Consider the following 24,695-nt stretch of genomic DNA (forward strand, 5'->3'; position numbering starts at 1 on the left):
CTTCAATATGCTCATATCCTTGTGGACTTACACAGAGAGGCCATTTCTCTTCAAGCCTTCCCAAGCCTGGTTCTCCCTAGAACCCTCTTCAAGAGACCAGGTTCTAATAGGAGATGTGGTCCCACTATCTTTATTCAAGTTGAGAAACATGGGAGACATATTCTTTGAACTGATTTCCGAGAGGTGTCCGCGCATTACTGATGCAGTGGCCGCTTGCTGAGCCCCTGCTGTGCGCCAGGCTCTGTGCTGGGCCCTGAGTGCAGTGGCAAATGGGACAATGTCTGACCTGGGGTTGTTTGCAGCTTGGAGGGGAGACAGACGTAGAATAATGACTTTCACCAACAAGCAGGCAACTGGCCACTGTGAGAAGCACTGGGAAGAAGCCTGGGGTGTTAGGAGGCCGAGGGGAGACCTCCCTTTTTTCTGGGAGTATTTAGTCTTTCTGGGAGTCATAGTTAAGCTGAAACCTGAAGGGTGGGGTACTTCAGCTCGATTAGGACTTGGGAATGTGAAATGGAGTGAGAGGGGATCACGACAGGGCAGAGAGCACGCCCTGCCCCAGGTTAATCACCAACTATTTATGGACCACTTGTGCTCTGGGTCAGGCCTGATGATGGAGAGAAAGACTCAGAAGTTGTATTAGCTGAGGCTCATGGTTGCAAGTGAGAAAAGCCTGATGGGTTGGGAATTTACTGTCTTATGTTCCTAAAAATCATAGCATAGGGCTGACTTCAGGCATTGCTGGATCTTGGATGAAAATGACATCAGGCATCTGCCTCTGTCTCCTGGTTCTGTTTTGCTTTATGTTAGCTTTTTTCTAAGGCAGAGCCTCTCTACCTGGTGGCCCCAGCAGCCCAGGATCACATTCCACTCGTTTTCCAGACCCAGCCAACAGTGTCCCCTTCTCAGCAGCTCCAGCAAAAGCGCTGGGGTTGAATCTCATTGGTGGGTCATGTGTTCCGTCCTGAGACGATTATTGTGGCTGGGGGCCAGCTCGGGGGTCACATGCCACTACTGGGGTCAGCAAGGAGGGGTGAGCTCTGCCTAAGCCACAGATGAGAGTGGAGATGGAGTAGTTCCCCAAAGGAAAATTGGGGTGCTGGTATGAAAAGATGGGGTAATGGCTGCCTGGCAGGCAGGGTGTCCCAGTCAAGGCCTCAGGTGAGTGAGTCTTGGGACGCTCCCCCAGGGGGCGATGCGTGCGAAGACGCTTTACTGAGCTGCTGTTCTGCATCACACATTGAGCTGGGAGAGAGCGGAACAAGGATGTCGCCTTGTCATCTAAGCCCCTGTCTCTGGAACGGGGTAGGAGGTGACCAGAAGGCAAGGATGGGGGAAAGTCATTTGAGAATGTTTGTGTAGGGACTGAAAGCAAAGCAATGACCGCTCAGAGATGCTCAAGAAAGGAGGACCTGCTCGGGAAATGGCTTAGAGGAGGATGAGAGCCTGGGTAAGCAGTGGTATGACAAGGGCAGGTCATGTCAAGGAAGCAGCAGGACTAAGAGCCTGGAGGGTGGGCTGTGTGCTGTTCTCTGTCCAAGAGGCTGTTTTCTCAGAATCCTAGAGACATGTAGGGAAAGAGTGGGAAAGGAAATGGGAACCATATCACTGAGTTACCAGTGATAGAAACTTACGTCAAACTAGTTCAGACCTGAAAAAAAGAGGGATGTAGTGGCTTCAGGCACAGCTGTATCCAGGGACTTGAAGATATTGTAAAAACCACTTCTTTCTTGGTCTCCCAGTTCTGTTTTCCCTTGAGTTGCCTTTCCCCTTGTGGTGGCAAGATGGTCCTCAGTGGCTCTGGGCCTGCATTTTTTAGGCCTGGCAACTCTGAAGCAGAGAAAGAGGGAAAAAGAGAAAGAGAAAAGGAGGGAGGCGCCCCTCAGAAGTTCCAGCCCCGGGCCTGGGGTTGGCTGTGGTGGGCCTGACCTTGTCCTGTGGCCAATCCTGAACCACCTCCTGCATCCAGGGGAATGTAGCTCACTCATCAGCTGGACCTGGGACTTGAGGGCAGCCCCCAGACCACGTGGATTCAGAGGGGGGAGGGTGCCACTTCTCCCTTCCCCCAAGAAAGCCGAGAGTGGGGTTGCCAAAGACGAGAACAGGAATGCTGGAAAACCAAACAGTGGACCCCATCACAGGGAGGCTCTACCCTGCCGTGAAGGAGCTGCTAGTTGTTTCAGGAGCCCATGGCGGGTCCCGGAAGGTTGTTGAGCAGGGGGGTGATGTTCTCATCAAACTGTTCTTTGGGAAGATGTCATTGGCAGTGGTGGTGAGAGAGGGGTTGGTTGGAGGGGAAGCAGAGATGACATTGATGGGCCGAGGGCCTTTGGTGATGCGTCAGGAGAAACGAGGTGAGGGTCTGAGACAAGGCAGTGGAGAAGAGACCCAAGTGGGAGGGCGATTGATGAGACAGGGTTGGGGAAAGGCTAGGCCTGAGGCAGGGAGGCCCAAGAGCCTGGGGGACACTTGGTCAGGCCTGCGAGTTAGGAGCCAGCCCCTGGGGGGAGTGGACATGACCCTGGGCGAAGACAGGGCTTTGGTAGGAGAACAGAGGGGCCTGTGTCTCCTCGAGGAGCATTTGGGGGCCAGTTGCAAGTCCCCTGGGCATTAGCGCTCTGACTCCAGGGAGGGTGGGTCCTCAGAGCAAGATGCCATTTTCCACAAAGCTTTCCAGATGTTTGCTTTGTTGGTTTACTTTATTTATTTATTTATTTTTAAGTGGTAACAACAAAGAAAGAAAGAAGCAAAATTCGAAGTGCGGAGCCCTTGAGAGGGGCCTGGGAGAGGCCGAGGAGGCCGGAGGTGAGGGGGTCCCCTTCCCCATCTCCTAGCTCCCTCCACGTCGCTGGCTGTCGCAGGACAGCTTGTTCAAAGTCCTTCCCCTTTCCCTCTGCGCAGGCCCTGAAATCCCTCAGGGCAGGAGCCTGCTGGGTTTCCTGCTGTTCCAGCCCCATGACTCAGACCTCCCCGGGCTCCTGCTTCCATCCCGAGGGCAGCCACAAGGCTTCCTCTAAAGGACCATCGGGAGCAGCTACTTCCCTAGTTTCTCCTGCTTGGAAGTGTAATTCCTAAAACCTGGACTTGGTATGAAACACAACACCACCATTTATTAGCTGTGTGACTGTTTGTGAGTCACTGGACCTCTGAGCCTCAGTTTACTCACTTATATGATCAGGACTGTAGGTTGCTTACCTCCTGGAATAACACCAAGGGGAGGAAGCAGGGAGATGCCTGGATAGCCTTTGACTGATAGTAGGCACTTCCTGTAGGAGGGTGGCCATGGGAAGTGTCCTTGCTCCGAGGACAAATAACCCAACAGAGGGCGATGGCATGACAGTGCAAACTCCAGCTGTGGGCCCTGGGGCTGCTCGGCAAAGGGAGGCAGTGCCAGTGGGTGCCTCTGTGCCCTCATGGAAGGGGATGGGGCTGGGCATCAGTTAAGACACTCTTGAGTTCAAGGAATCTGAAACCTGGCCCACACTGGTAGGGTTGCCAGATAAAACACAGGATACTCAGTTAAGTTTGAATTTCAGATAAACAACGAATAATTTTTTTTGTATGGGTAATTCTCAAATATTGCATAGGACATGCTACGCTAAAAAATTTATTTGTTGTTTAGCTGAAGTTCCAATTTAACCCATGCCCTGCGCAACCTTACGCACTGATCCAAGTAGTAGAAGGGAGTCTATTATTGAGAAGTCCAGGGCCAGACTTCAGGCTTAATTGGGTTCAGGGGCTCAAACACTGTGACGAGGATTGGGTTTCTCCCGCACTGCCATCCTGCGCAGGCTACTCCAGCTTGCCACACCCTTCTATCTTCATTTCCAGCAGAAAACAATGTGTCTGTCTGGAGCCCAGCTGACGGTTCCTCCTATAACACTGGCCCTGACAGGTGATGTGCTCATCCCTGAACCAATCAGGGTGCTCAGGGGAATTCTGAGCGCTTATTGGCTTAGGCCCTGGTCACATGACACCTCTTTTTTCCTCTCTTCCTTCCTGCCCTCCCTCGCTCCCCATGGCTTCAGGTGTGGCTGGATTCAGGGGCTCAAATGTCATTAGCAGCACTTAATCTCTTTCTGTGCCTTGGCCTTCCCCTCTGTTGCTCGCATTCTCTGACACCTTGCTATATTTATTGAGTGCGATACGTCAAGATGGCTGATAGCAATTCCAGGCTTACATCCTTGTATCTCAGGAGGAAGGAGACACTGTATGTGTGAGTGAGGTTCTCTTCCCTAACCAGGAAGTCCTGGAGCTGATTCTCACTGGCCTGCGTCAATCACTCTGCATGCTGCTGAGCTGAGGACCTTGGCCACAGGCCTACCCTAAGAGCTGGGGATGCAGTCAGCCCCTGCATGAGCTGAGAGAAAGGTTTGATCTCAAATACGAACTGGGGCACTATTTCCAGAAGAGGAGGGTGGGGATGTCAAGGGTGGGGCAGAGCCGGTGACGATCAGAGGAAGCCTTCTGCAGGAGGGCCCCCAGCAGGCTGGGCCATAAGGGCCCTCTTGCCCGCAGGCCCCTCCAGTCAGGGTTTAGGGTCTGCAGGATTGGGACCTTGGGATTGTCTTTCTCTTGCATTACAGGCTCTGACTTCCCAGGTTTGGGGAGAGAGGCCTGTGGTAGGCAGGGCCCTCCCTGCAGCCTTTCATTCAGAGCTCCCATTCGGTGTTTAATTAGTTTTGCTCTTAAAGCTGATTACAGTGTAACCGTATACTGCCTGCCTGACTACAAATTGAGTCAGCGCTGTGAAAAGAATCACTTTGAGAGAATTCAGCCTACACAGCCAATCCTGTGGACCAGAGCATCTTTGCAGAAAGGAAGAGGGAAAAAGGAAGAAGGGAGGGAGGGAGGGAGGAAGGAAGGAAGAATGTAGATAAGATAAATGTAATTTATGGAATGTAAATACTCCCCAAGGAGGGCTGCCACCATCTCCAGCTCCACGGGGCTGGCTTCCATTCCCCTTCCTTCTTGATTCAGCAGCTCAGACCCTACGGGCTGTGCTGTGCGAGGCACTTGTAAAGAAATGTCAAAGGGATCCCTAATGGGGCAAATCAAGGGATTTTCCCACACCTGGTGCTGCTGAGAGAAGGTGCCATGCACACACGTGAGCTGGGGGCTGCAGCAGCCTTTGGGTAAAAAGATTGAAAACTTGGGCACATTTGGCCCTGAAAACTGATGCATGTAAAGTACTATTAGGCTCCTAGTTTTCCTCTAGAACTGGATCAACAAACTTTGTAAAGGGCCAGATGGTAGATGTTTGCATCTTTGCAGGCCCTATGGTCTCTGTTGCCACAAAAACAGCCCTAGCCAGTCCATAAACAAATGTTCATGGCTGTGTTCCAATAAAACTTTATTTATAAAAACAGACATTGGGCCAGTATGGTGCTAGTGTGTCCACCACTAGACCTAGACCAAAGAAATTGTAGGAACGGTTAGTGTCGTGAGTCAGGAAGCTGGTATTTTTAAAAGTCAACTTTGTTAAATTAAATTTACACTTTATGAAATGCACATTTTAAGTATATAATTCAATTGATTTTGACCATCACCCCAGTCAATATAGAACATCACTGCGTTTTGCAGTTGACCCCTCCTCTGCTACCCAGCCACCTGTTGGTCTCATTACTTGGATGAGATTAGTTTGGAATGTTCCAGCATTCAAATAAATGGACTCCTGCAATGGTCTCTTTTGGTCTGGGGGAGATAGTATCTGGGGGCCTTCTGGTCTCTTTAGAGAATCTATTTGGTCACTGTCATGACTTTAAACATTATCTGTGAGCTCTCTGACACACTGCCTTTCAGAAAGCCAGGCTGGGCCTAATTCCATGTGAATGTGGGCTAGACTTAGCAAGTCACATCAAGGAACAGGATGTGGTGGAAGTACCAGAAGTGGCTTTTGTGATTGGTCATGGCCTGTGGTTCTGCCTGGTTCTCTTTCTCTTCATTCATTCATTGATGGAAGCCAGCTGCCATGTCATGAGGACACTCAAGCAGCCTTGAGGAGAGGCCCACGGGAAGGAACCAAGACCTCCCCCTGACACGCAGCACCCACATGCCGGCCATGGGAGGATGCCACCTTGGAATGGATGCCCCCAGCCCCAGTCAAGCCTTCAGATGGTGCAGCCCTGCCCAGCAAGCTGACTTCAGTGCAGTTAAAGACCCTGACGCCAACCCCCCATCCTGCCAAGCTACTTTTCGGTTTCTCACTCACTGAAGCTGTGTGAGATTATAAATGTGTATTGTTGTCTTAAGACACTAAGTTCTGGGGTGACTGAACAATAGATTGCTAATACAGTCCCTGACACAGTGACTCCCTCCATCCATTTATTTTTTCATTTCACAAATATTGACTGCTTTAACAATTATTTTATAGCAAACACTTGTGCAATGTGCACTGTTCTCTTCTAATCATATTCCTTATATTGACTTCCTACTGTCTCCACTTTGCAGATGAGAAAACTGACTCCCTGGAAGGTTGAGTCACTTGCCCAAGGTCCATGGTCAGAAAGTGGTGGAGCAGAATTAGAACCCAGAGCCCACAGTCTCTCCCATCTGTCCTCTCCCGTCTGTCCTCTCCTGGGGACAGATATCTACCATGACCACCCTGGGGCCATACCTGCCACGGCCCCTGTGGATCCACCTGCTTCCACATCTGTTGACCCACAAAGCTTCACTCTTCTAGGCCAGAGACTGGTGCTGGGCCCAGAGCAGGACCTCAATATATGTGTGTTGACTGACTGACTGACCAACTGGAGGGAAGGATGGATGGATGCAGCATGCCTGGCACCAGAAAAGCCCAAGGGATCCTGAACAGCAGTGGCGCCATTCCTCTGCTCTACTGTGAGACTCTGTTTTCCCCAGAGAGGTGCAAAGCTGCAGAGCCAGCTCTCCCTGGCCCAGATCGTGGCTGAGAGCCCACCGGATCATGCAGGCAGCCCCCTAATGAGAACAGGCGCTCCCCTGCTCGGCAGCCCAGAGCCACCAGCCCAGGCCTGGGCGAGCTGTGTTTACCTTGGAAGGCCCAGCCTCTTTTGTAACACTCACTCATTGTTGCCGGGAGCCCAAAAATACTTTTATTAATGGAAAAACAGGGATGGCTCTACACAGAAATATTTTGACAAGCCCGGAGGAGCCGGCGGGAAGGTCCAGAGCATATCCTCAGGAAGTTTGGGCTTCTTATCTCCTGGGGAACCAGCTGCGGGGGGCAGGGGGGCATGCTTCTCCCAGCAGGGCCCCTGCCCATTTCCTCGTGAGGCTCCCCGGCATGGCTTCTGGGCTGGACTGTGCCAAGGGGGCTCTCTGCCCTGTGGCCTGGGCCGCACCCCACTCTAGATACAGTGCCCAGGGCCTCGTGGTGCGATTTGTGGTTAGTGCCTCATCCAGGTCTGCTCTCTCGTGGCCCATTTCCTTTGACTGCAAGTGAAGGCTTGGTGCTGCCTCTGGACACCTTCTAGTCTCCCAGGTACCTGCCAGTGCCTACTGGGAGAGGGAGGTTCCAGTGTCCTTTTCATCAAGATCAAAGGCCCCAGGTAAGAGGAGTCCTCCTACAGCTGCACTCCTGGAACCTAAGGCTCCCTAATATGTACCAGATGCTATTTTAAACACCCTTAGATGTGCTAACTCCTCACAACAGCTCTCCAGTTGGGTAGTATTACCCCCATTTTGCAGATGAGGAAACTGAAGTAGAGAGAGGCTAAGTAATTTGCCTATGGTGACAAAGTTAGGGAGAGACAGAGCTGGGATTTGTACCCAGGCCAGCTGGCTCTGGAGCCCGACTCTTTATTCCACCTGTGGCCATCTTTCTGAAGTGCACTTCTGATCATGTCACTCAATGTTTCTGTACTTGATGTCTTCGTACTATTAAAATAAAATCCATATTGGTTAGGACACAAGTTTAGCTCTTGTGCTGATTCCCAAATTGCAGTAGCTTAAATAAGTTAGATATTTATTTTTTCTTACCAAGGAATCCTTAGCGACCTTCTGTCTAGCAGCTCTGTCTTCTTTAACGGAGTTTCTAAAATGGTCCAGAATGGCTGTTTGAGCTCGTAGCATCAAGTCCCCATTTGTGCAGGAAGCAGAAGTGGAGAAGACGTCCTGTCTCTTTAAGGGTTCGATTCTGGGCTCTTCCACCATGTGACCTAGGGCAAGGTATTTAACCTCTTTTCCCATCTTTGAAAAGGGAAATTATTTAAACTTATTTCAAAGATTATGAGGATTAGATGAGTTAATACATGTCAAACACTTGGAATAGGGCACAGTATAAACAGTCAATAAATTTTAGTGACTATTATTGTCGTTCAGATGACTGTTCGTGGAGGCCCCACCCCTACCCCCATGACTAGGTTATTTTGCCCCTTCCATGTGTTTTGTGACTCCCTAAGTTTCTCCCATTGTAGGACTAGAATCATGCTTTGTCATATATGTTGACCTCTCTTGCTTGCACTGAATGGAGCACTCTCTGAAGACATGCACTGTCTTGTTTTCCCATTGTATCTCCAGCAGCAAATTCAGGGCCACAGAAAACTTGTCAAATGCCTAAAGGAATGAGCAGTGACAGCAGGCTCACTACCATAGAGGACACGTCCTCAGAGCCTTTGCACATGCTGTCCCTCTGTTTTCAGGGCACTTCCCCAGCTATCTGCAGAGCTGGTTCTCATATTCATTCAGTTCTGCTCAGTGTCACCTCTTCAGTGAAGCCTCTGACCCCCCTGGTTAACACCAGCTCCTTTCCCCATCCCTTTCTGTCTTCTCACTCCGCTTTATGTATTTGTGGGGCACACATCACCACTCAGTGGGGGTGTCTGTATTCATGTGTTCACTCATGATCCACCCCCAGACTGTAAGCTCAATAAAGGCAGCATCTGCACCTGTTTTGTTCACAGCTGCATCCCCATTGCCCAGAATATTGCAGGTACATGATGAATAAATAAAGCAACAAGATAGCCTATTTTTAAAATATGAGGAGAAAAATCCGAGTTACATGCATCTCAGTGCATCTTTTAACAAAACAATATTGCAGGCTTAGCTCTCAGAGGAGTGCACACGAGATCAATCTTCCCTTCTCCCCGCTTTCTTTTTTTCTACCCACCCAAGGAAAAAGGCAAGCCGAACCAGTTCCCTCTTGTTCCACATCAGCTCTCCAGCTTCTAGGAAAACCTCCCCCTTCTCTGAGGGCCCGGGGCATTCCGAGGGCTGCTGTTGGCCTCTTGTCCCATCCCAGTTCAGCAGTCTTGGACCAGAGGAGGGAGCCCCATGGAGGGGCCGGCTTTACCTGGAAACTTGCTGTCAGCAGTTCTGTGAGCTGGCAGGGATCGTCTGGGGATCTCTCCAAATGCCTTGGAAACCTCCCTGTTGGGTCACCTTCGGCTTGGGGGACCCTGGGATTACCAGGGCTCAGTGGCAGCCAGCGGCTGATTGGGAGGCAGCAAGATTCAGCACTTCAGAGTTGGAAAAAGCTGCTCTGGGTATTATTTTGGGAACAGTCAGTCATGAGAACCTCCAAGAGTGGATCCGGGAGGCTATTAAAAGCAAGACAATGTATTTTGAAATGAACCAGGCTGGGGAGACACCTTGCTCTCTGCCACAACCACAGAACTGGGAGTTCTTTCCGGATGAAGTGAACCTTTCCATCCTTGTAAACGGGGAAGGCCTCTGCGACTGCCCAGCCACCGCCCCGTTCCTGCCCCTGCCAACCCCGGCTGAACATCTCCTCCACCTCCTCAGCCATGTGATGGGGTGAGGGGCCTCATTGGCCAGCTGAGAAGGTGGCAGTCATACCTCCCTGCCAGTCATCAACAAATGTTGAAAGACCTAGGAGTATGGCTCCGGAGCCTGGCTGCCACTGTCCAAGTTCATCCTCTGCTGCTTGCTAGCTGATGGCCTGGGGTCTCTGTTCCTCAGTTTCCTCACCTGCAAATGGGGATAATATGGTCTTCATCCCATAGAGTGTTTGTGAGGACCGAATGATTTAGGCTTGGGAGACAGCCTATCATAGAGACACCACTCTATTGACATGAGATAGGATTATTTACTGAGTACCCACTGGTTCTGGACATCATTCCAAGCCTGCAGTGAGACAGGCATGTCCCTGTTTTCCTAGTCTTGTAGGGGAGATGAATCATAGCTAAGTAAACAAACAGAGAAGACAAGTTCGTATTCTGTTATTCACTCAACAAGCCTTTTTTAGGTCCAGCCATATGCCAGGCATCATTCTAGGTGCTGAGGGGACAGCAGTGAATAAAACAAAGTCCCTGCCTTTCTAGAGTTTATATTTAACTTGGGGGACAGGGGAGACATATAATACGTGAATGAATATATAATTTGTAGTAACTGGTAAATGTTTTATGGAAAAACAACAGGGTGCTGTGAGATTTGTGGGGCCGGGTGCTTCTTCAGGGCAGAAACCTACCTTAGTGATGAGAGTCGTGGAAGAATTGTTCGTAGGATGACATTTGAACCGAGACCAAGAGGATGAAAGCAACCAGCCATGAGAAACCATGGGACAAAGGGCTCCAGACAAAGGAGTAAGTAGCCCAGAAGCTACCAGGTGGGACCAGGCTGGGGAAGGGCAGCGAGGCTGCACAAGGGATGAATGGGAGAGGGAGGGAGATGAACTCACACGGTGGGAAGGGTTGGGTCTTGGAGACCATTGTGTTAGTTATCTGCTGTTCCTTCCAGACTTAATGGCCTAAAGGAACAAGTGTGTTTTATCTCACAGTTTCTGTGGACTGTGAGCAGCTTAGTTGGGTGATGTGGCTGCAAAATCTGAAGACGTGGCTATTGGCAGGAGGCCTCTGTTCCTCACCATGCAGACATCTCCCAAGGGCTGCTTGACTGTCCTCACAACATAGCAGCTGACTGTCCCCAAAGTAAGTGATCCCAGAAAGAAAGGTGGAAACCACCTGTCTTTTAGGCCTTGGCCTCAGAAGTCAGACACCACCATTTTGGTGTACATCCATCACTGCTGGCAGTACCCTAGAGTTACACAGAAAGCGAGGGAACTATACAGGAGCAGGAACACCCAGGCAGGCACCACTGGGACCTCCTTGGAGGCTGACTGTGCAGGCCATAGTGCGATATTTGGATTTTATTCTACAAGGGATGGGAAGCCTCTGAAATGTTATCTTTGGTTGATCTGGGTACTTACATAACTGCTATATATTGTGGCAACATAATAATAGTAATTTTAGTACCATTATCGAGCGCTTACTGTATACCAGGCACTGCATTTAGTGCTTCATTAGACACAGTGAGTGACATCAGATCCTCATGTCTCCCTAAGAGGGAGGGGTAGCTGCATTTTATAGATGAGGCAGCTGAGACTTCCGCGCTGACCACCCTCCAGGAGGTCTCCACCATGGATGGTCTCCGCAGACAGTTCCTGCTGCCCCTATAGCTCCCCTCTGCTTCCCAAGGCATTGAGGTGGCTTTGTCAACCAGGTAGAATGTGAGGTCCATGTTTTGGGTCCCCATCCCATCCCCACTACTCAGCAAGAGCCATGTGCATGGAATAAGGCAGGAAACGAATAGCTATTTGATGGAGAGCTCAGAGCAATTGGGATGGCACATGAGAGGCAGTGTAGCCTAGTGGCTAAGAAGGTGTGCTCTAGAGCCAGGTGGCTGGGGTTGAAATCCCACCTTTGCCACTTGCTAGCTGTGTAATCTGGAACAAGCTGCACAACCTCTCTGTGCTGCAGTTGCCTCTTCCATAAAATGGTAAGTGCAGGGCTGCTGCGAAGGTTCAGTGAGTTCATGCCTGCCACACAGCACGAGCTCAGTAAACGTTCCCTGGGCTGGATGGATCAAGAACCCTCACAGCTCTGGTTTTCATACACCTGCGTCTATCCCACTTTCTGGGTTTGAGACATGTGGACGTCCAGACCAGTTCTCAACTGCTGTCCACCTTTCAGAGACAGGAAAGGGATGATGGTCAAGGTGAGGGAGAGATGGAGACAGTCCTTGGGCTGTAAACACAGCTAGAGGGCCAGCTCGGGGCCCCAAGGGTGCCCCTGTCCTTCCAGATACTTCTGGTGTTGAGTCGGGTTGTTTGGGCAGCACAGTGTGTGGCGTCTCAGCAGAAATACCTGTGTTTCTTATTTATGAGGCTATCAGAGGGAAGAGATTCTAATAAAAGGCTTCCCTGGTGATTCAAGGTCTCCTTCAGCCCAGATGTCTTACAGCCTCGCTGGGCCTTCCTCCCCATGGCCACCTGGACGCTTTCTATTTGCTTTGATTTAGCTCCTCTTTCGCTTTTTCCTCATATGCTGGCGTGTCCCCACCCCAGCTGAGAGCCTCTATTTTTGGGAGTTTTCGTGGATAATTTAGTGGGCGGAAGCTCCCCACCCACCCCCCTCGGAGCATCCCTTAAAAAAAGAGAGAGTGCTCGAGAGAAGCACAAACCAGTGGGTGGTTCAGTTCAAAAGGACAAAATATTTCTTGCCCTGGCACTGGGAGAGGAAAGAAATTGTCTGAGGAACGAAGAACAGCTAAAGTAAGTAAGAAGCCGAAAACTGCAGCCCATAAGGGCAAATTAGGTGACTCAGCTGCAACTCCCCCAGCTCCAATCCTTGTAGTATTAATGTGCTTTCAAAGGGGAAAAGGCTTAACTGTGACAAAGAGTGGGCTCTATAAAATGTGGCTAATGCTGCTTCCATCATGTTCCAAGAGGCATCCCCCTCTCGGCAGCGCAGGACACCTGTGGAGATTGCGACTGATCTCAGAGGCTGAGCCTGGGTGGGACTGAGTCTAAAATTATGCCTGATAATGAGCCTGGCAGAGGAGGGCCCAGCATGCATGCTTCCTGCCTTACTGGTGGCCTCTAAGACCTGGGCTCCCAGGGAGGTCTCTGGAAGGCAGGGGCTGAAGTGCCAAGAACGTGGGCTTTGTTGCCAAACAGTTGGGTTCAAGTCCAGGCTGGCTGTGGGAACAGCAACTCATGGAGTCTCAGTTTGCTCATCTGTAAATGGGGCTGATGGCATCAAGTGACAGAAGCAAGATTTGCAAAAAGCTTGCTTCATGCCCTGGATCTGGCAGTTGTATAGCAAAGGGAGGCTTAGAGGTGAAGGGCATGGACCACAGGGTGAAACAGTCTTAATCCTAACTTCATTGCTACTCACAACTTGACCTTGGAAAGGTTTAAAAATATGTGTTTATTAAGCACTTATTATAGGCCTTACTGTTCCTAGCATTGCATTGCATCCTTATGTCAGTGCTGAGGAAGGCACTAATAATGTCCCCATTTTATACAGTAAGTGGCTCTGTGGCAGAGCCAAGACTAGTTCTAGAGCCTGCACTTTATCCTGCCTCTCAAGTTGTCTAACCTGGTACAGCCCAACAGAACTTTCTACAGTGATGGGAATGTTCTATTCTGCACTGTTCAACTGGGTAGCCACTAGCCACGCCTGGCTTTTGAGCACTTGAAATGTGGCTTGCACACTGGAGAACTGACTTTGACATTTTATTTAATTGTTAATTATTTTAAATGTTAATAGCCACATGTGGCTACTCTTGGATGGCACAGGGCTAACCCCCGTTCCCCAAGTGTCAGTGTATCATTTTGCGGGGCTTGAGAGCAGAATTTATAGATGGCCCAAGCTCAGGGCCTGGCACAGAGTGAGTGCTGAGTTAGGGGTTGCTGTTCATACTGTTATTAAGTAGAGTGGCCATCAGCAGAAGACAATGACTCCCAGGCTCAAGGACGCTGTGTGCCAAGTTTCATTCAAGCCCAGAGTGGCCAACTTGCCACAGCTTGCCTGGAAGTCCTGTATCCTGGGAACCTGCTCAATCAGGATGGGCGGTTACCCGGTCCTCGCCTCAGTTGGTAGCATGCAGGGTCCCCAGGGAATGGGGCTTCTTCAGTGGGCTCACTGACAAGTCTCCCTGGCCTCACAGGCTGCATGCCAGTATTTGCCAAGGAGAGCAACAGGCACACCTTTTCCCTCTATGTGCCTCAGTCTCCCTTTTGTAAAGTGGGAAGAAGGGTCCTCTGCTTGCAGGGTGGCTGCAAGGAACTCAAAGTAGGGTAGTGCGAGGCTCAGAGCACAGCGGGTGGGCAGATGTGATTGCCCTTTAGGGGAATATTACTGCAGCACTTCTGCTGGGGGTACCTGAGTCCAGGCAGAGGATGGGTGAGACTTGGGAGAGGGTGGGAACTTTGCTCTGTTGCTCAGTGTGGGGCTTCACCTCCAGCAGAAGTAAGTGGTCTAGAGCCCAGTGAGGCTGTTGTGGGCTGTGGTGTGGACAACAGAGTGGTCCCGTGGATGGAGCCAGCTCCTCTCAACGTCTCTTAGAAAAAGCTCAAGTCTCTGTGGCTGTGTTGGGGGTGCTGATGAGTCACCAGCCTTGGTGCTCCCCTGAATTTATCAGTAGTACCTGAAATGGCCATTTCCAAAGCTGGCTCTAGCCGGTGAACCAGAATCTCCCACCCTGCCTGCAGGTGAAGGGGCAAATCCAGGCAGGCTTCGAGAGGGCATCTGACAGCTGCACCTCAGCCTGCCCCGCTGGCCTTCCGGGGTCTGCGGCCTGTTGATGGGAGCCACGCGTGGCATCCCACGGACCTTCTTCTGGAGTGTGTGCAGAGTTCATGACATCCCTTCCCTTATTTTCCTGTTTATTTGGAGTATGTGTAAACACATGGGTTGCCTGGTTTCGGCGTCCCTTTGGCCATTTCATTATTGCTGGAGCCTCTGAGCATCACTGGAAACCTTGGGTTTTCTAAATGAATCTAAAAATAAACTCTTTGAAAAAAAAATCTTGGAGGAGAGTTGACACAAGGCACGGTTATTTATTTCTTTTCCCTCCTGCCCCTCCTCCTCCTCCGGCCCCTCCTCCCCCTCCCCCTCCTTCCTTCTTCTTCCTCCCCACCACCCCTGAATACAAAAATCTGGGCAGCTAGAGGCCCCCCAGGGACTGGGAAGGGCCCCCGGGTCAGCGTTCAGGGACCTTGACCACCTGGGCTGTTGGTTTGAGACTTGGGCAGCCTTCTCTGGGAGGCGCCCGCTTGGAAAATGGGGGGCTTAGGGGTCTTGGCCATGATTTCTTAAAAGCTGCAGCCGCTAGGACGGCGGTGGCTGGGGCCGTCCTTGCACACAGCCGCCTGGAGCTCCTGCAAGGCCGACGCTTGGACGCTCGCGCGCCGCCACCCACTTCCCGCCGCCGCCCGCCTCGCTCCCTCTCCCGGACTTGTCTCCCGAACAATCAGGGACTTGTGCTGGCGGCCGAGGGAGCCACGGAGCTGGCTGGCCGCGGAGGAGGCGACGTCATGGATTCCTGAGTGTGAAGTTTGCAGGAAAGCCCTTAGTTTTGGAGATGGACGGGATCCAGTGGTTTCCATGGCGCTGGATAAACAGGAGGAAACAGTGAGGGAATCCCGTTATTTTACTGCATTGAAAGCCTATAAACACGGAGCGCGGGGAAGGAAGTCGCGTTCCCTCTCGAGTAAGCCCGAGCGGCCAGCCGCGCCGGGAGCCCGGAGCCGGGAGGCGGAGGCGCGCAGCTCCCGGGCCGCTCGGAGGCCCCTCGGCCGGGGCAGCCCCGCGAGCATGCTTTAGGGAGGACGGCGCCCCCGCGGCCTCGGTCTCCGGACGCCCACCCTCCGCCGCCGCGCGCCGAGCCCCGGTCCGCTCCCGATGCAGAGAGAGGCTGCGTTCCGACTGGGGCACTGCCATCCCCTCCGCATCATGGGGTCTGTGGACCAAGGTAACCGACTCGCCCTGCAGCCCGGCCGTTCCTCCTCCCGCTGCCCAGCGCTGCCCCTCCTGCTGCTTCCCGGGCGGCGCTCTCCGCTCCGGGCCGGGGTCGCGGGCGGGCCCGGGGGCTCCCGCTTCCCGAGGCGCGCAGGTAGAGCGGCCCGGAGGAGAGACGCCCGCGCCCAGGCCCTGGAGGGGAGGCTGGGGACCCCTGTGCGCGGGGCCGCCGAGGGGTCCCGAGGCGGGATTCCCTAGGCGAGGCTGTCACAAGGATTGTCCCCTCCGTGGGACACCGGGAGGGATTCTCGCTATTAACCACTGGCTGCTTAACCGTTTCAGCGCTCGGCTTTTGACAGCAGATGCCATTCAGCTGCACTATTATTATTACTATCATCATTATCTTATTCTCATCATCACCATTACTTAGCTTTTTTTTTTCTTTTAGGAGAAAAGGCTTGTCATTTTTACTACATAGTAAATATAGTAATGAAGACTTTGCTTTTTAACAGTTATAACGACAGATGCTCTCGGACATTTAAACAGTTTTCTCTTTTTTGATGTGCCTTGCGGATGCGGTCCCCGGCTCCCCCTTTAAAGTGCAATGTACCATCAGTTTGTTTCGCGATCCGATTACCCTCCACTTTGCGTGTGTCTGTCTCTTTTCCCCTCTTGGAGTTAGCCCTGGAATCATACTACTAGATCTTATGGGAGGGGCTTCACATTTGTAAGAATATGATATGAAAATATCCATCTGGTTGGGATTGTGGAAGGGTTTCGTCTGTCCACTAATGAATCGGGCTTTAAAAGTGGAAACCAGACAGTGGGATGTGTTTTGGGGAGGCCAGCCCTGCGTGGGGTGGTGGGAGCGGGGAGGGCCACTGCCGCGAGGGCAGGGCTGCAGGAGTTAAGTGAAATGAATACGCGTAGGAGGAGTTAGCCTTGTGTCAGAAAATCAGTTGAATGTAGGTTTTGTGCTCTGCGTGGCTGATTCAAGTTCTGCTGGAGAAAAAAAAAAAAAGACAATTTCGGTAAATAAACCTGAAGGGCTTTTTTGGAAAAGGAGAAGAAACCAAGGTGCCTTGGGTTAGGTGAACGGTATGCTGTGCCCCAGAGGATCTTGATGCTAGATATTTTTAGCTGAGTTGCGCTTTTGGAAGCAAGACCCTGCCCACACTTTGAACGTTTTAACTGGTACCAGTTTATCCTGTCCTCTGCTAGTGGTCAAGCATATGACATAATGACCAAAAAACATTACTAATATCACATCATCTGTAAAAGCGATGCTTTCAGACAGGCAACAGATATGTTAAGGACACGAATTGGTTTTTACTGTCATAGAGACTGAAACAGAGTGTTTGATGTTATGAAGGTGGGGGGACCGACTAATGCCAAATTTAGGTCTATTTGGAAAGAGAGAGCTTGGGAGAGAAATTGAGCTTCTGTTTTACTGTGTGAGCTAGCACAAGCTCACATTTTATTGGGGCTGCTACACCTTTGCTTCAGGTTTATGAATTTGCTTGTCTCTCAAGGTTTTCAAGTATGTGTATTTGCGTGTGCACATGCATCACCTACCCTCCCCAGCCCCTGCTCGTGTATGCACAGATTGTGAGAATGTGTGTGCCAGTGTGTGTACCCATGTGGGAGACAGGGCACCACGTTGTTCGTGGCGAACCACACTTGGCACGCCAAGGCAACTAGGCATGCAGAATGCAATTCCAGGCTTGAAAGACAGCTGGCATGAGAGACTTCTCAACTGTGTTCTGCACAGGGGGCTCCCTAGGGAAAACCCAATGCCCCTTTAAACTCAACTACCAGCAGGATCATAGGGACAGACCTGAAGTGTCCACGCAGATGGGCGGGGTCATTAATAGTGAAAAGAAATATTTGCACAGTAAGAAAATACTGAACTTGCTGTATAGCTTTGGGTCGAGGCCCTGGGACAAACTGAAGATCTGAAAGAGAGGTGTGTTCGGGTTTATCTGAAGTGGGATGATGGAAAGTATTTCAGGAATAAACAAACCCAGGGTGAGCTCTGTTCACACCGAGACCCAAACTCCCTGCCCTCGGCCTGGATTAGAATTTCTGCTTGGCCACATCACAGTAGTGTGTGTGATCTTGGGTAAGTGAATTAACCTCTCTCTGTGCCTCAATTCCCACATCTGTAAAATGGGGCCAATAACAGTGTCTACCTTACTGGTTGTGAGAGTCAGTGAGGTAACACACAAAAACATGTGAAATAGTGTCCTGCTCACCATCAACAGTTGGTTACCATTAGCTGCAATTCCTGTTTTATTAAAGATGTGAAACAGTAAGTTGTGTTGATATAGAAACTGGATTTCACTGCAAAAATTCTTTGAAGAGGTGCAGGACTTTAAACCTCGCAAGGTACTTCTTAGCTTACTGGAGCTTCACAATGGCACAGGCTGGGCTAAGATCATGGCTTGGGAAGCCTCGATTTCCTCATCTGCAAAAGGAAGCAATGAACGTGCTGACCTCACAGGGCTGTCATGAGCATCATGAAATCATACACATAAAACACTTGCCTCTGTGCTTAGCATGCAGTTAACACACACTAGATGTTATTATTACCTGACAGTTGAGGACAATGAGAACCAGCTTTGCCCGTGGTCACCAGCAAGTGAGTGGCACAATGCCTGGCACACAGCGAGTGCTCCATTGCTGTCCACCCTGGTGAGAGCAGACACATGGTTAGCATCAACTGGGAGCAGCACAGAGAGGTGCAGTAACTGGCCATGTGTTACCCAGCAGGGAAGTGGTGGAGCCATAATTTGAACCAGGATCTGGACGATATGCTCTGCTATCTCTGGAACCCACTGATATTATAATTCTCATAATACCATTTGACAGATAAGGAAACTGAGGTGGACCAGATCCTGGTCCTGGCTTTTTTTCCCAACACCATGTTATTCCTTGACACATCCTGGAAGAGAACAAGAGAAATGTGGGAGGATGTGGTGGGTACAAGCATCATCGTTAGACACGGGGAAACTGAGGCAGCAGCTGATCGGTCCCTAGCTGCTGGTAGAGTGAGTTAGGAAGGGATCCTTGGCTTTCCTCAGGGAAAAGGAGCACGGTCTCTCCAGGCAGCCAGGAGGCTCTAAAGCCAGATCCCTCCAAGGCCACCCCTCTGGCTGAGCCCTTCCAGTCTCTCCTTCTCCCCCCAGAACTTCAGAGAGAGCCACTCATTTCCCCAGATGCTCCTCCAACTATATTAAAAACTTTCCTTAGCTGGATTGTAAGGCCCCTGAAGGCAGGGCCGGGTCTCCTATTTCTGTGTCTCCTGCGGGTCCCAGGTCACATACCCCAGAACTCAACAGCTTGAGATTTGAGTGAAAGGTTCCAGTCCTGGCTCTGCCCCTTGTCCACTCCATGACCCTGTGCAGGCAACTTCATTTTCCTGTGCCTCAGTTTCCCCACATATCAAAGAACAATAGTAATATTATCCAGAGTAATAGTTCATATAGTTAACAGCCAAATATCAACCAATCAGATCAGTAGGAGCAGGATTCTAAGGGACTCCCTGCTGGAGTAGGCTTTAACCCTTTGTTTGCTGAACTGCAGGGAGGGTCCCAAGGCAGCAGAGACCCTGGAGGAGACAAAGCCATTATTTACCAACTTATGGAGAGTTGCAATCTTTTAATAAACAGTGCAACCCTCAAAGTACCCACTTAATAAATAATTGCTTTCACTATTACTGTACAATTCGTTAATTCAATATTTACACACACACCCCCAAAAAAATCCAACCTGAAAAACCAATTACCAAGTGCTTTCTTGTGCATTTTCTCATCAGATAGCTGTCACTTGCTACATAAATGAGTGATTGAGTATTTCACATCGTACATAGAAGAAGCCAAGCAGGTTCCTATTTGTGTTCCTTTGCTAACAGAGGAATTTGAGACTGACTGTCCAGCCTGGATTGGAGGCCTCCTTGGGGCTCCCTGGGCCTCTGCTCTGTGCTGCCCCAGCTTGTCCTGATCACACTGATGGTAATCATCCCCGCTTTGTCTGTGTCCTCCTCCAGCTTGAGCTCTGGAACCAGAATCCACAGCAGTCTTGTGCACCCCTGGGGCCCCAATGTCTAGAAAAGTGCCTGGCACTTAGTAGGTGCCCAATAATTTCTTTGTTAACTGGATGGACAAATGAGTGAATGATGCAGTAGGCGTGATGCCACCTGCCAAGGACATAAAATTAAGACTTAAACTCTGAAGCTCAGTGCCATCTTTCTGGCTTGCTCTCTGCTGCCTCTTTTTGAAGATGACGGGGCCTTTGATGTCCACATTTCCCACTGAGGGTTTGTGACCTACACAGGGTTCCTCCTGGTCCTCCAACAGGCACACGTGTTCATGTTGTCTGGAGGAATCAGCCCAACAACGAACAACAATAATGACCGTGACAGCTGCCAGCACCTATTGAGTGCCAGCTCTGTGCCGGGCACCACCCTAGAGTCTGTCCATTGCCACCCTGTTAATCCGCACACCAGCCTGACAGTTAATACCCAATCTTCGTAGGAAGGCCTAGTCACTCCCCCAGGGTCACAAAGTCTCAGGGGTCAGAGTCAAACCTTCTCTGTTGTCCTCATTTAGGCTGAATAATCACATCAGTCAATAAGGTGATCTGTGCTCCCTATCAGACACTTCCTGGCCAAGCACTGTATGGACATTGTCTTGATGGATTCTCACAACAAACCACAGAGTTGTTGGTATTTAGTATGATGCCCCATATAGAGATGGGGAAACCAAGACAGGGAGTGGTCAGGCATTTCAAGAGCAGAACCAGCCCCTGGTGGTGCCAGAGCTCAGTGTTGAGGGCCCCACGGTCCTGTCTCTCTTGCTTCCTGCAGCAGGACCTCGCAGTGAGACAGTGAGCAGGAGAGGAGGTCCCAGCTCCTAAAAGACTCAGCCCGCCTCAAGTGTGGAGTTGGAGACAGTCTCCTTCCTTCCCACCTTGACTTTCCAGGCCACTCAGTAACTTCTGGTGGCCCCTTTTGTCCCCTTCTGGTTCTTCCCAGCACAGTGGACCTGCCCAGGGACCCATTTCCGCAAAGCCTCTCTCAGTGGCCAGAGCCCCGCCAGGTGCTTCTTGGGCCTGATGCCCGCGCCTCCCTGTCCAGCACCTTCTCTGCTTTCAGAGCCAGTTCCGCCTGCTCTCTGCCGCTGCACACGCACTCGTCTGTCCTTCCAGCTGCCTTCGCCCGGGCAGGCCCTTCCGCCTGGTGTTCCCTCTCCCTGGTTTCACATCTTTCTTCAAGGCCCAGCTCATTCCCATCTCCTGCTAGAAGCCCACCTGACCATTTCATTCATTTCCATCAACATTTTCAGAGCATTTACCATGCACCAGTTACCATACAAGACGCTGGGGCTGGAGTGGCGAGCCGGAGAGCCCGGGCTCAGGAGCAAGCGCGAGCCTGCAACCTGGGGCTATCCAAGGGAATTTCAAATGCTGTTAAATGCTAGAGACTAAAATAGGAAAACAGGGTTGCGAGTGTGTGTGTGTGTGTGTGTGTGTGTGTGTGTGTGTGTGAGTGGTGGGTGTTACTTGTTTCCTGTGTCTGCCATCACAAATTACCACAAACCTGGGTGGCACAAAACAACAAAAACCTATTTCCTCAGTTTCTGAGACTAAAAATCTGTCATCAGGCTGTCAGCAGGGCCCTGCTCTCTCTGAAGCCTCTGGGGGAGGCTCCTTCCTTGTCTCCTGGGGCTCCTGGCAATCTTTGGCACCCCTCCGCTTATAGATGCATCCCTCACTCTCTGCCTCAGTCCTCACAGGGCCTTCTTCCTTCTTCCTATGTGCGTTCTCTCCTTCTCTTAGAAGGACACCAGTCACTGGATTAGAACCCTTAACTTTAGTGACCTTATCTTAACTTGATTGCATCTGCAAAGACTCTATTTCCAAGTAAGATCACATTCCCAGGTACCTGGAGTTTAGACTTGAACATTTTTGGGGGGAGGGGCAAAATTCAGCCACAATGGTAGGGATTGCTAATTCAGACTAGATGGCCCTCTTCTTCTCTAAAGAGATATCTTTTTTGTTGACCTCTGAATGGCAGGGTATCTGCCTGTAAAATATCTGGGGGAGGACCATACCAGGGAGAAGGAACAGTGGGTGCAAAGGCCCTGAGAAGACATGTGTGCCTGGGATGTTCAATTACCAGCAAGAAGACCCATGTGGCTGGAGCGGAAAGGGTGGAGAAAGGGTGATAGGAGAGAGACCATGGAAGCAAAGCAGTTCAGGATCCACAGTGTCTTGGGAGCAGTTTGAAGTTCACTCTCAGGGTAGTGGGGAGGCATTAGGGGAGTTTTAAGCAGCAGAGCGTGTGGTCTCTTTAATCTTTTTAAAGGATCATACTGATCATTAAGTGCCAGGTAAGAGTGGATGCTCGGAACACAGGTGGGAGGCTGTTGGGGAGGCTGGGACCAATGTGGGGCAGAGGAAATGGGGTGAGGTGGTGCTTGCCGGTCCACAGAATGTTCTTTGTGTTTCTCAAACTGTTCCCATGAGCTCTGGGGTTCTGCACCCTGTCTTTGGCACCCAAAGGTAGATGCCATTAATTTTGTGAATAACATGAACCACTTCAGACATGTCTTCCTCTCGGCCCAGCCTAAATTCCGCACGTCAGCTCTGCTCCTACCCTCCGCTATCACCAGGAATCATAAAACTTTTTTGGCCATTTCATCTTAGTCTAAAAATGTCCCCTAGCAAATCCACCCCTAGCTAATAACCCAGGAACAGTGTGACTCAGTAATGAGTATCAGACTTGTGTGGGACACAACCATGTCCATGGTGGCATGTGTGACTTTAAAAGTAACATCACAACCTAGCCTTGGTTTCTTTAGCTGAAAAGTGGGGGTCAGCGTCATCCTTACCCACATGGGGTGCCTGGAGGTCTAAAGATCATGTCTGAGACACTCTGGGTGTGTGTTGAGCAGTCAGTTCATGCTAGCTGCCATTTTCACTATTGTGTGATTGCTTTAAATTAAAGTTATCACTTTCCTTCAGCTAAGAACCTTCAAGGGTCCTCCTTAAGGGGATAAATCCATTGTCTACCAAATCTTGATCTTTTTTGTGGGTTTTCAACGAACTACTTCAATCATTCAGCCAATGAGTCCCAAGTGTTTGCAGAGGAGCCATTTTTGCAAGCAGGCCCAAGCTAGGTGATATGGAGAAAATCCAAGTTGTATAAGGCATGCTCCTTTGTGTTTGAAAGTCAGATACTTTTTATTCATTCATTCATTCATTCATTCATTCATTTATTTATTTTTGTAAAGCAAGGGAGACACAATCATAATGTGAAGCCATTTACATGCTAAGGAAGTAAACATTTAGGTGAAGTCTGGTGACTGCCTGGCAGGGGAATGAAAGCAGATGCCCCGTGCTTTTTTTTGCAGGGCAAGGGTGGGATATGCCCCAGGGTGTGGCCTTGGGGGGCAGCTTTCCGTCTTCATCGCTCCTTGACTTCAAAGGCTGTGAGAGCAACGCAGCCATTGGAGTCTGCAGACTGTGGCAGGAGAGAGACTGGAGAGGAGAAACATGGTGGGTGTGGTCACCCAGGAAGGCAGGCTGGGTGACAGGAAGGTGACAGTGTGGCGAGGGTAAGAGGTGGATAGGGTGGGGTGGGCATAGGCCAACTCACGCTCCGTCCCCTAACCAGCACCTCCCCGTCTGCCCATCCCTAAGGCTCTGATTCAGCAGGAGATGAAGCTCCCCTGGCAGAGGGATGGTGGCATCTCCTGCTTAATTACAGGCAAGGACAGTCATTTGAGGGGAAGGGGAATTTGCTGACCATGCTCCCCTGCTAACCATCAGTTCCACATGCAGAGGAGAGTGTGCTGTGAAGCGAGGAATGAAGAGGAGAAACAGAAGCAGGACCCAGTAGGTGAGCGGGGACCAGGCAGAAGGAGCCAAGGGCCAGGACACTGGGGTCTCAAGCTCGCGGGGACATCTGGGGGTCAGCCACATGGGGCCTGAGAGCAAACAGAGTCCCCTGAAGGGGGCAGCCTCTGCCCCCCTCCAGCAGACCGGTCCATCTGGGACTTCGCCCTGGTGTGCCCAGGTCTTCCTATTTTTAAAAGGATATTGGAAATTTGGATTTTTATATGAAATATCCTAATTTTAACATGTTAGTTCCAATTTTAAAAAAATTGCTAGGCAGGCCAAATCTAATCTGCCTGCAGGATGGATTTGGCCAAGCTACTGCCAACCTGTGACTTCCGCTGCGCTCAGCGGGGCATCTCCCTACATTGCACACCCTGACCTCCCCCATAAGCCCGCTCTCCCAGACCATTCGCTGCCAGCGCCTCCCAGGGGGCTGCTGATCTCAGCACACTGCCTTCGGGGACCATCCTGTTCTGGAGAATAGTTTTCTCACAGCAGATCGGTCCTGCTCCGGCTTGTAAAGATGGCGGTGACGGTAGATTGAAGCCAAAGCGAGGTTTAAAACCATCTTGTTTCCCCAATTCCTAAGGAGCTCACACCAAAAATGGCTTTGCGGGGAGGCAAAGTGTAAGGGGCCAAAGAACCCAGTAGTCAAGATGAATAATAATATTTTAATGTACTGTTTTAAAAATAAAATGAATGCTAAAAATCCATAATGAACCCAAAACAAAAAGAAAAATTTTGAATAAAGGCAGGATCAGTGTAACTCACTTTTCCTTTTGCCTCAGGCTCCGCAGGGCACTGCTGGGATTCCCTCTTAGGATTGTAATAGGTTGCTCACCATGCAGTTTAAAAAAATTTTTTTGCATCCATTTTGATTTTTAAAGCATTTCCTGAAAATACAATTTATCTGATTGCTGAATGCTTGAGAACCCTCTAGAATTTTTCCTCGCTTGCCTGACCCAAGTTCTAGCCCTGTAAGAGTCAAATGCATACATCCACAAGTGATAATATTAGCATCTAGAGTGATAATGGGTTTAAAAGGAGGGGAGATTGTTTCTGGAACCTGGTAAAGAATGTTCCTACTTTTTGGATTAGACTAAAGATCTT

General features: G+C 50.5%; 1 protein-coding gene and 1 long non-coding RNA gene across 3 annotated transcripts in view; one reads left to right on the plus strand and one right to left on the minus strand.

Moving 5' to 3' along the window:
• Positions 1–5,328: 5,328 nt before the first annotated feature.
• Positions 5,329–9,540, minus strand: LOC108399989 (uncharacterized). The gene is made up of 3 exons (XR_001853787.3): positions 9,272–9,540; positions 7,960–8,138; positions 5,329–7,857 (listed from the first exon to the last, which is right to left on the minus strand). It is a non-coding gene; the product is annotated as an uncharacterized lncRNA (long non-coding RNA).
• A 5,347-nt stretch (positions 9,541–14,887) lies between these two features.
• Positions 14,888–24,695, plus strand: part of NFATC2 (nuclear factor of activated T cells 2) — a 148,392-nt gene continuing 138,584 nt past the window's right edge. For both annotated transcript variants that reach the window (XM_073236439.1, XM_073236440.1), the window contains exon 1: positions 14,888–15,696. In XM_073236439.1, the coding sequence (XP_073092540.1) occupies positions 15,627–15,696 (70 nt within the window). In that variant the 5' untranslated portion in view covers positions 14,888–15,626. The remainder of the gene's footprint in view (positions 15,697–24,695) is intronic.

The sequence above is a fragment of the Manis javanica genome, chromosome 5 (genome assembly GCF_040802235.1).
Source record: "Manis javanica isolate MJ-LG chromosome 5, MJ_LKY, whole genome shotgun sequence".
Lineage (NCBI taxonomy): Eukaryota > Metazoa > Chordata > Mammalia > Pholidota > Manidae > Manis > Manis javanica.